This window comes from Argiope bruennichi, chromosome 6 (genome assembly GCF_947563725.1).
Source record: "Argiope bruennichi chromosome 6, qqArgBrue1.1, whole genome shotgun sequence".
NCBI lineage: Eukaryota > Metazoa > Arthropoda > Arachnida > Araneae > Araneidae > Argiope > Argiope bruennichi.
The window spans coordinates 132007186-132019883 of NC_079156.1; the positions used below are offsets into that span (position 1 = coordinate 132007186).

At 29.6% G+C, this 12698-nt stretch overlaps 1 protein-coding gene across 1 annotated transcript in view; it reads right to left on the reverse strand.

Moving 5' to 3' along the window:
- The window catches only part of LOC129971570 (protein toll-like), a 44816-nt gene extending 35441 nt beyond the window's left edge, over positions 1–9375 (reverse strand). The window contains exons 1-3 of the mRNA XM_056085459.1: positions 8607–9375; positions 2831–2995; positions 1018–1173 (exon numbers count right to left, since the gene is read on the reverse strand). Coding sequence (XP_055941434.1) covers positions 1018–1173; positions 2831–2995; positions 8607–9149 — 864 coding nt within the window. The 5' untranslated portion in view covers positions 9150–9375. The remainder of the gene's footprint in view (positions 1–1017; positions 1174–2830; positions 2996–8606) is intronic.
- Positions 9376–12698: the final 3323 nt, after the last annotated feature.

The following is a 12698-nucleotide window of genomic DNA, read 5'->3' on the forward strand; positions in this document are numbered from 1 at the left end:
AATAAATTTGCTCTGCTTTTCCTCGATAGCTACTGATTGCTCACACGCCACATAAACGTCTCCTTTCCTTGACTTTCAAGCAAAAAAGAAATCTTTTCTGCATAACTTTCAAGACAACGGTTATGTACTGCCATCTGGGGTTAGGAAGGGGAACTAATCCCGACACCGATAGAGACCAGATATCTGGAAGGCTATGTCGCGGCTGCTCTCTAATAAGAATGCGATAGATCGCATTTCCCACCTGTTGTAAAAACATCAAATTCAGGAACTTCAAAATCCATCGTATTCTTCTGATCTTTCTTTATATCAGTTTTTTTCTTGAACGAAGAATTTGCCTCAAGTACAATGATGCTCAAATTCCGAAGAAGTGATGCAAGTGACAAAGAAAGCACTCAAAATGACAGAAAAAAAGTAGCTTGAAATCCACATTTACATCCTTGCCTGTATGATAATAAAAATGTAAAACTTGATAAAGGTCTCACTTTAAACGAAACATCAAATAAATAGATAGATTCTATTTGAACTCTTCTGCTATTATAAAATAAATTTTGAGATTTTTTAAACAAAGTAATTATATATTTTGTTGATGACTGATATTAATCTTTTTAACCCTTAGGTAACGGCTAAATGGAATCCATGATATGACTGAACGCAATCCATTAACTATTTCCAACTAAGACAGGGATTTCAAGGGTGAAATGAGTGAAAGCTTTCACCCGTTTAATAAATCACTGGTAGATAAGACCCGTATTCCTTTAAATTGCATCTAGAGTTATCTATTCCTTTTCAAGCATTAAATTTATTCTCATTTCGTGAAACGAACAAACATAGATACAATTCTGTCTTCAAAATGATTAAAGCACCCCAAAATGAGCATCATGTGAAAAAAAATATCTTATTGGTATAGTAATTAAATACTCAATCGAAAATAATTTATTGGCACAGTCTATATATCACCAACCGAGAAAAGATAAAAAACTTTATTCGCAGAAATAAAAAAAATAAAAAAAATCTTACCTGTGGATGAGTGACAGCAAAAAGCTGATCGACGTGCAACAAGAAGTTGTAAGAAAGCACCACCTTTTTCAACTTCTTCATAGGGTGGAACAAATTTGGCGGCAAGAATCGTAGAAGGTTGTATGAAATGTCGAAGATGATCAAATTATTAGTACCCTGAAAACAGAAAACGTTATGAATTGAAACAGCCGAAGTTGGTGCAAAGTTATTGCTCGAGTGGTAGAAGCTCACTAAGAAATAATTTTTTAAACTTAACTAGATTTTAAATTAAAAAGTCACCGCAACTTTACTTTTTATTAATGACTTCAGCGCATACTAAGGGGACTGGGTACCCTGAGAAAATCGTAAAATCGACGAATATATCGATTTTCCAATTTTGAGTGGAAAATGATCCTTAAACCTCAGACTTAATAATTTGAAAATTGCTAAACAATCGGACAAGAATTCAGTGAGATATGGAGCTATTTTGTCTAACTCGATATCAGATTCCACACCCACTTCCAGTGTTTATATCAAATATATTTCATGTGCAAGTAGCCAAATATCTTCATTTTTTCCTTGAAATGAAAAGCAGGCCAGTTGTTTGATAATGTAACGATTAAATTTTTGTTTATAGTTTTACTGCTTTCACTTTTCTTTCCGATTGAATTTCTCACGGGTTATTATAATCATCTTCAGAATTAGTAATTTCATTTGAATTTCAATGAAATGATTTAGAATTTTTGCTGCGTATTAATAGCTATGTGATAAGTAGAATTACACAGCATTTAGTAAATAGCTTGACGAAAAAAAGTTTTATCGGTTAAAAAAAATTGAGCATTTTCTAATTTTTTTCTATATACGACATTCCTATATATGTTAATGGCCATTTTATAACTATGATAATAATATATATTGATAAAACTCATATCTTAGGACTTACAAATGCCACATTATTGCTCTGAGAAAAAACCCAGCTTGATATGAACTGTTTTTATAACATTTTTTTTTTTTTGAAAACTTTAAAGTTGTTTATATCGGTTTGCTTTTTTCCAAAATTCTGCTCGCTCAAAATGTTTTAAGTCAATTACATTTTATTGTAATTGCATGACATTTGTTCTGCTCATTCTCAAATGCATGATTAATCGAATTAGGGATGGATTAGTAAATATTTTGGTTAGAATTTTTCCAAAAAAAATCTCTTATTTTCGAAAAAAAATCACAAAATTTTGATGAACTATTTTTTTCTCAGAAGCTAATATAGATATCAAAAATCGGATCCCTAATTCTGTTAAATAAAAATGTGAGATCTTTTTAAAAAATTTGGAAAAAATATTGAAAATTGTACAAAATCTAGCATTTTTTAAAAAAAGGTGTTCATATATTTTAAAGAAATAAAATATTTAAATTTGTATACTTTGAACCTGATAAATATTTTATAAATTTTGGTTTCTGGTCATTTTACAAATATCTATCACAAAATTTAAAAAAATTTGTTGGAAATTGCGGATTTTTTTTTTTTTTTTGAATTCTTATTTAAATGGTCTTTGGTGTAAAATCTGGTGAATGGAAAATGAAAGTAATCATTTGTCTACATAAGGTATTGTTAGCAAACTTATAAATGAAGCGAGCGATCAATATGTTTTCACCCTTCTAAAATTAGATAAAATTAGATTTTCGCGATTTTCATCAATTGAAAAAAATTATAATACAAAGCTCTTTTCAATTTGCTCTTTTATACTTTATACTATTTATAGCATCCTTTTCAGTTTGCTGTTAGATTAACTAAACACACATAGTTTGTTGCAGGTGTATATAAAAGAATTCGAGTTACCTGAAATGCGTCCGGCGCCACATGTCTTATGGAATTATTGGCGAAGAACAGAGTTTCAAGATGCGTCAGGTTCTTGAGCTGGGCACCGTGGATAGAGGTGAGGAGACTGTTGTTCATGCTCAGACTCCGCAAAGAATTCCGGATGGGCCAGAAATCAGGAATTTCCTGCAAAATAGAGATGCGTAGGCATATAGAAATAATTGCCCTGCAACAGACAAAGGCATTCAGACTAAAATGATAAGGCCATTACAGTTAAATCCCACTAACACGAAGACACATACAACACCAGACAAAAGGATGCTGGAGATCCGGCGCTCTTCTATAAATATACAGTACAGTCCAGAGTATCTGGCCTGTACTGGCGGTAGTAGTACAGGCCAGAGTAGCGGAAGTAACTCTGCATAAAATAGCGGAAGGGCAGGCCGGATAACAAAAAAATCTGGATAAGCTGGATAATCTGAATAAGTCGATTCTTTTTAACTTGGCTGGATAATTGAGAATTTATTGTAATTTCACAATTCACTCTCCATTTTGATCTATATAAAAAGGAATAAACAAACCTACAAATCTGAAGCCAGTTTATTGTTATAACAAATTTTTGATTATCCATTTTACAGATTATTGCTCTTATGTAGGATAAAATGAAAACGTCAATCAGAACTAAAAAAATGTTTTCACATTAAAATAAAAAAAAAGTCCAATAATCGATATTTATTGCCAAAAGTAAATTAACAGCGTAAGTACTGAAATCCATTGCTTATTAATTAATAACTGTATGCTTAATAATAAACTTCTGCAGAAAACAAAAGTTTTCGTAAGCATTTTTTGGAATTTCGCAGAGATTTTGCGGAATATTCTCGGTTGCTGCCCTTACTTAATTCCGTGAATAATTGGAAGTTCTGTGTATTAGTTCGTAAGTGAAACAAAAAAAAAATCCCACGTCACTTCAGTTCGAAATCTATTCTCTAGCGAACAAAAAAAGTGAAAGTCAATTTGGATCGATACAACAATAATCAGAAAAGTGGAAATGACACTGTTTGCCTTTTCGAGGAAAATGTATGATCCTATTCAGCGGCATTTGGGAAGATTACTCGCCTTTAAGATTAAATCGGTTGCTTCCTTTTCCACATTGCAGTATGCCCGATTATGTGCAATTTTTCTGACTAGTTCATGCCCCCGGTGTTGTGCAGGATTAAAATTCTTCCATGAACACTCTATATTCCATAATAACAACAGTTGGTGAATTTAAAGTAGCAAAAGAAAATAAATAAAGCACGTAGCATTTAATTAGTTAATTGTTTATGACGAGTACACTCGTCATGGAGAAAGAACAATATTTTGCGTTATGACGAGTTTATTCGTCAGGAGTAATAGTATTGGCAATGTGCAGTTTGAATTACAATTTTAGTAAAATCCCAAACATATTCGTAAATTTCAAAATGTTTAAAATACTTTGAGGTCAAGTCGAAATCAAAGCAACATATATGCGCTGTACCATGCTTTGCTCAATACCATTCTCTAACAGCAAATTAAAATAATAAGTTTATTTTTTATGTTTCTTTTCGTTCATATGCGAAAAATGTATATTAATTTAAATAAATAAATAGGTGTAATTATTGAAATAAAAAAAAAGTCATTTCATTACAACATAATTTCATGTTATACATATACTGTGTTTGACGCATATGCACTTCATCGCTCAATTTTTACGACACAATTTAGATACGCATTTTCAAAAGAGGTCGAAACAGTTAATTGGTTAATATCAAAGCTAGATTAAATGAAACAATAAATTAAAAATATTATTCGCAATTTTTATTTTGAGTGTCCACATAGTTTCTGGATACTCCAATGATTTAGTTATTGCATTTTAAACTCGTACACAGGATCCCTTGGATGCGAAACTTTGCATTCTTATTCTTTTCTATAAGAAATGGTTTAATGGCGCTTGAAATCCGTTTTATAAATTTTTCTTTTTGGAAAATTCGGAATAATGTAGATTTAGAAACTCCAATGATGTGAGCTGTCAATCTTATGGTGATTTTTTGCTAAAAAAAATGCGTTTAAGTTCTTCATATTTTTATTCATACTCTTCGCAATTCCATCCACAAGTTTGTTTTTTCCAAAGAACCCACATTAGCATAAGATTCATGTTGGCAGTTGTTTTTGGAAACATATTTCCAAATCTAGATATGGTTATTCTGTTGCACCTTGAACTGTTTTGCAGCTAATGTAATTGCACTTTTCTGAAACTTTTCATTTATTTCAATGCCTAAAGAACTGGATAATCATAAGTCGATATTTGCTTGAAAGCTCTCTCTTATTTCTTTTCATCCTACTTTTTCAATGGGTTGGTATTCAAATGAAATAAAACAATTTATTTCGATCAACGGATGAGATTAGAAAAGTAGTTAGAATTCGTAATAATTAGGTTAACTTAAAATTCGAAATATGTGTTAAAGCAAATTACGAAAGGGGCCACGAAACATTGATTTTGATTGAAAATTTCGCTATTTTACTTTATAAAATTATAATTTTAATAAAATTTTAAAAATATTTTCAAATATATTTTAGAAAAGTACTATTACAAGCAACAACACAGGCATGAAATTATTGGAAGATAAAAGAACCCTTATATAACCATACAAACAAAATGAAACAGATAGTTTAACCAGTAAACTGTTTTTGACGAGTATTCTAGACTTGAAAAAAGTACAACAGGTTGCGTTATGACAAGGTTTGTTTAGCGACAATTATTATATTTGTATAATAATTGTTTATTTATAATTAATTATTTATTATATTTATGTAATATATATGCGTTAATGACAATTTAGATACGCATTTTAAGCAGATGTCGAAACAGTTAACAGGTTAATTCAATAACATGACACATAAAGTTATCTATAGAAATGGATATTATTTTTGTTGGCAATTATCAATCTTTTTATCTTAGCATATAAACACATGAGATAACAAACACGGATAAAAACCAATGACGTCATCTTGTCCGAAGAAATATCTCACATTCGTCATTTGTTCTACAGAAACTTAGAAATACGAAAAGAATGAAACCAAAACATCGTTTCTTAATTCTCTGTATTCAATTAAAATTTGTTTGATGAAATCAGTTTGAAAACATACTTGTATTAGTATACTAAAAAGTGAAATTTTTTCATTTATTTCCAGCTTTCAGTTTTTTAGTCATTATTGATTACTGTATAAGGGTCTATTTTAATTGTGGCTCTATTACTAATTTCTAAACCATTAAAGATGAGGATATTGTTTCAGTCAATAAACAAAGTGCTGAAAAAAATCACGATGCCTAAATCCTCTAATAATCCTGCGATCTCATTTCATATTTAGTAAAAAATATTTGACGCATTTACATTTTAAACAAAACAAAAAAAAAAGTTTCGCATATCTGTGATTGAAACTCATCAAGTCACAGCGCAGTGGATTTTACTTTTTTTACCTTCCTCAAGGATGCCTTGATTAGTCTAAAATAATGAAAAGAAATGCTTCATAACTTGATCAGTTTGGACTGCAGAAGAGCGGATTTTTTTTTTTTTTGGTACAATGTATTCTGTCAAGATTATTTTATTAAATATTAGTCGCCTTTGGCGACCAGCCTTTTCGCCAATCTTAATGTTCGTTAAAATTCTAATAATTAAATATTTTATGCAATTCCTACTTTAATAGCTTCTTCATCAAAATATTTTAAAACTTCAAATTTTGATAGTCATATAATTCACTCATAATATTATAAAGGCCTTCAGTCATAACGTAATATGTATCGCTCTAATTTTCTGTTAGCTCCCGTAGAATTTATGCTTTAAGTTAAAGTGGAAATGGTTAAATTGCAATTAATATAAGAACATTTTTTTACTGAAACAAAGCATTTTTTTTTAATAATATGATTACTGAAAACAGATTCGCTGAGCATTTAAACTTTATGGGCACTAAAGAATGTCTTTCTTAATTTATGTAATATCTCAAGAATTTGTCAACAAAATTTTCTCAGATTCATCATGAGCAGATTGATTAATTAACAAAGTTTAATTTTAAATGCATCAACACTAAGCAAATAAACAGAATCGTTTAAAATGATCGGCCGAAAACAGGTTTAAGAAAACTACTTAAAAACGATGTACTTAAAGCTATAAGCATATACAAAATATATATATTACTAACATAAATACAATTTAATTACAAAAGCATACAACTAAAAATAATTTAAATCAAGTCCGCATCCGTTGATAATAGTTGTCAACAAAACACAATGCACATGCATGAATTTTCAACGCCAATTGGTAACGCAAATTCGTGAAATTTTCTACGCCAGTTGGGGTAACGTTATGCAGATTAGAAATTTTTAATTTCCTTTATTCTGTTTTATTTTAATTCAAAAGTATTTCAGAATGAATCTGAAAGGTCAAAGAATCAACAATGTTTAATTTTAAATGTATCAAACATTAAGAAAATAAAAAGAATCGTTTGAAATAATCGGCCGAAAATATTTTAAGCCTCTCCTAGTTAGTGTGGGAACAAAAACTGAAGCCTTACTCATTGGCGGTGGGGAAAATAAAAAAAATTTTGGCGGAAAAGTTAGTTTTTAATTAATAATTAAAATTCTAATTAAAAATTCAAAAAAGGGACCCACAGGTGCACATTCCCGACCTCCAAGGTATGCATGTGCCAAATTTGGTAGCAGTAGGTCGAACGATCTGGCCTGTAGAGTGCCAACACACACACACTGAACTTTATATAAGTATAGATAGATTATTTAAAATTTACGCAGGGTAATTTTTTCAACAATGTATTTATTACTTCAAAAATTCAAAAATATAATTAATTACATTATTTAGAGCATTTTTCCAATTTATATTTCCTTCTAATATAAAGTATTGGAAGCTTATTTTCATACATTCTACAAATTGGATATAATTTAGTTGAAAATTATGCATATTATAAACAAAATAAAATAAACGAAAAAAAAACTGAAAATGTTTAATAAGAATGAGTTAATCATTGATGTAAAATAAAAAATATATATATTGCCAGCTGTCTGTGAAATAGGAACAGCCCAAATTATTCGTTTCTTTATCAATTTTGGCCAGTATCCCAAATACTCTCATAATCGAATCTTCCTTGTGAGATCATGCCTTCCGTGCATCGTTTCAAGAGAAATCACCAAAAATGTGAAATTTCGGAGTTACCCGAATATTTTTGATCAGATATAGTATTTCTGTGAACAATCATGCACCAATCAAAATTTAAAAAATAAATAAGAGCTACTATAAACTTAACAGTTTCTGTATCTAACGTTATAGAAACATATTTCAATGCAATTAATTAACTAAAATTTCCAAAATTTCAACCTTCAAGTTAAATTGCTTATATTTATATTAATTCAAATTTATTTTATTTTCTTGTTACTTTAACATTTTTTTATTATATTAGATACTGAATTCCAAATTAAAATAATCATAAATAAACCGCTAGCTTTTAGATGCAACACTTTTTTATTTGCACCCATACATTTGTATTAACAGCTTCGACTATAGACAAATTTAACATTATACTGGACATAGATACCCAAAGGCCATTTTGACCAATATCAGATTTCCCACTTTCTCTTTATTTAATTCTTGTTTTCACTAGATTTTTCTATACGAAATGATATTAGATTCACCATCATATGAAATGATTAAAAAAGTACATCAAACAGTTATTTAAAAAATCAGTATAACTTATCTCAAAAAATGGCATTTACCTTTATTGAACTCTTTCTCACATGGAATTTCTTCAGCCTGAGTACACCATCAAAAGCTCCATCGTCCAGACCTTCCGTAAGAGTTTCATCGATCAATAAACGGTAAACAATCAACCCTTTGAGGAACTGTTGCGGAAGGATTCTCGTGCCTGACAACTTGATCTCGTATGTCGTCCACTTCTCAAACAACGATCCATCCTTCAGAATCTTGGTGAAGGCATCGAAGTTGCTCACATTCTGACAGACGAGACCGGCCACTAAGTCATTATCGTCACATTCACACTCAGGCAGCAAAGTTTTGCATTTAGAGGAGGAATCCTCAGGTGGGTCCGTCTTGAGCAACAGGTTTCCGGAATTAAAAGGAAACAAACAAAGAAAGAACAATATCGCATAAATGCCAGAGTATTGGGAATCCAGAATCCTGGAATTAAGGTGCTGTCTGTTACTTCTAATGGAAGGCCGTCTGTGAAAAAGATCGTACCAGTAATGATTTCCACCTGTTGATATAAACAGATTTTCGCTACGTCGTTTGGCACTTTCCATGTTTTTAATTTATAATTAAATATAATAAAACTGAGTATTAATGATGAATTGCAGCTACGTAATGTCAAGATGTATAGATTGAATTGGCTTTCAAATAATAATCCCTCAGGTTACAATAGAATCATAATAACATAGAAATTTTTATGGCTGACAGCACCAGAACGGATGTAGCAATTGACTAAGATTCGCTTATAATAATATTCATCGCTTAAGAGTTTAGAATTGTTGGTACTTACCAAACTGTTGTCATAACAGATATCATTCTATCTTAACAGATACGGTTTTTCACATCACTAACCTAATTTTTATATTTGTAAGAACTGAACATTCACTGTACACTTGTTAATGCAAAAGCATTATTATTAGATATGGGATAAACTTTTATTAAGAGAGATCATCATCAACAAATATAACACCCGACTAAAGAATGACTGCAAGGAACAAAGACAAATATCAATTTTAAAACATCGACGTTTAAATAGCTAATCTTCATGTTTTTGGAAATTCAAGAGGTGTAAAAACGTCTTTAAAGTATAAGATATATTCCAAATTCCTTGAAATCTAAATTATCCACAATTATCTTCCATGCATCAGAATTGATTTTGAACTATCAACAAGAGAAAATGAATCTAAAATTTTTCAGAGTTCATCTATATTTTCACTTAAAAATATTTACACTTAAATCCTTTGATTTATCCAAATTCAATTCAACAGGTGGATAAATTTTATTATATTTACAGAGTTAAAAGAGAAAACTAATTACTACCTCCGAATTAACTGTAAAAATCTTGTCATTAGAAACACTCTTCTTTTTAAAATCGTTCACAATTTTTAAAATCTTGTCGGATAAATTAGCATAATCACTAACACAAAATAGTTTGCAAACCAATCTTTGATGTTAATGCATCCCTACCCTGCATCTCAGTTAATAAATATTTCACAGTATCACAACTCGGATCATCCACCGACTACATCAATTTTTGTTACGGTGAATGAAAGTAAAATATCGTCTGCCAGATTAAGTGAAAAAGAATCTAGATGTGCGCAACAGCATTGGAATACCCAATAAATGCCGATAGGCGGGAAAGAGGACCGAGATAACGAACGCGTGAACGGACTTCAGCTTTGAAGAGGGGATTTCCGCTTCAGATGTGACATCACGAGCATGCACTTTAACGAATGTGAAAGTTGAAAAAGGGAATCAACATATATGCATAAGAAAGGACCGAACAAATGTAATAATCTTTTTCTTTTTTTTTTTTAAGAATAACATAATGTATGTTATAAACATTTGCAAAGGCTTATTGATTTTCTAATTTAATGGAATTATAAAATTATCGTATAAAGTAGAAAATGTTCATTATTTTTGTCTTGCTATCGTGAACACTTCCAAATTTTGTCTTTTGATATTTCTGCACATAAAATCATTATGAATACTTCTTAGTTAAATTATGGGGTTATTTCTTAGTTAAACTTGGGTTATTCGAATTTCGGAACCATAATAAAAATTCGAATTTATCCTCAAAGTCCAAATTTAGAAGGGTTAATTTAGAACATGAAAAAAAAACCTCTAATATTTCCTTTATAGAAAAAATTTTTAACATTCATTTAACATTAATTTTTTAACATTTAACTATTTTAATAAATAATATATAATTAATAAGCAGACATCAGATAATTTTAATGAGCAAAAATATAATTATTTTAATCATTTAAATTTTAATAATTTCTAAAATTAAATATCGGTAAACGAATTTCATTAACGTAAGTACTTATAATAAACAGATGTTCCACAATTGAGCAATGGAATTCAAAATAAGGAGAAAAATTCTCATCTAACGTGAATCTAGTTTTTATATATGAAAGTGAGAAATTTTTTGTTGAATTGTATATAGTATAAAATTTTAAAGTTTTCAAGCGAATCGAGGATCTTAAAAAATTGTTTATTGATATTTATTGAAGATATACAAAATACAATGATATTCAATCAACGAAAATAATTCAGGTACAAAGATAAAGTGTAAAAATCTTCAGTTTAAATTTCTATTCTAGAAATATTTAGAATATTTTTATATTATGTTAATAGGATATTCCAGTCGTCAGAAAGACATTCGATTTATGAATGAATTCAGATAAAAACTGTTTCAATAAGTCAAGCTTTCTTGGAATAATATTAAAATGATCAGATTTTCTGAATTTTTTGAATATCACAAGCCTCATAAAAAGAGTTGCTAATTAAGAAAGTTTAGTTGAGTTTAATTATATTAACGTACCGTTTCAAACCAACACTAGAGCTATTTCGGGACAGTCCTCGTCATTTTGAACTGCGGTCAGATGACGGGGACGACACCTGAACTGGCACTCCCTTCTCCAAACTTCCACACCACACTAGCTGTGCTAATTACGAAAACGAATTAAAGAAAATAAAAAAAAATCCTTATATAAGTGTAAAATAAAGTTCATTTTCGCTCGCAGCACTAAAGTAGGTAAGAAATGTTTGACTTCAATATTTGAAGAAGTGTTAATTATAATTAAAAAAAGTTATCACTGTATATAGCAGTTTGTATCCCTGTCATTAATTTTATAATAAAATATAAACAATAAATGTGTTCATTTATTCTGTTTCAAGCAAACCAACCGGGTTGATCTCACTAAAACTTTCTATCATTCCTTCCAGTAAAGAAGAATTTATATTTTAGACACGTTTTTCCCAAACGATTGAAACGAAAATTTGACACATATTTGATAAATTAAGTCAATGTGCTTCGCTTTTGAGTTTACATGCTTCTAAAAATACAGATGGACAAACGCTCAATCCCTTGAAGAATTTGGCTCAAAATCTGATAAATAGAATTAATATCGACGTTAAATCTGTGTACCGGGTTTTACCCATCTACCTCTCTTAGTTATCATATTAATTCATATTCCAATAGCCATAGAAACATAATTACTGAACATATTTTGTTCAGAACGTGATAGAAATTTATAAATTTGGTGTAAAGACTATCAATCCCATTTCAATCATCTCATTCAAGGCGTGTTTGAGTTATTTTTGTCACAGACAGACATATAGATATTTTCCAAAAAAATGTTTTTTGAACTCGGCGATGTCTAAAACAGGGAGATGTGTCAAAATCTCTGATTCGAATTTTTAAAGATGATAGTATTTTCTCAATACTTCAAATACGAGAAAGTAATAATAATAAATAAATAAAACAGGAGTTGAAAATGTTTCGATAGATAATTATTCCAAATTAATACTTTTTCTTGTGAAAAAAGATGTATAAAACAGTAAGTATAAAACAGTCTTAAAAATAATTTAAGAAATAATTTTAGTGGAAACTTGAACATGCAAATATATAATATTGATTACGTTTTAATAATAAAGGAATGTTTCAAGCATCTATCACCTGTCAGCATCTGTCCTTTATTGTACGAATAAACTTTTTAAAATACAATTTTTTAAAAAAATTTTTAATTGGTTTTATTATATTTTATTTCTATCAATATTTGTTAGTCTTATCCCAATTTTTTTTTTATTATTTTAAA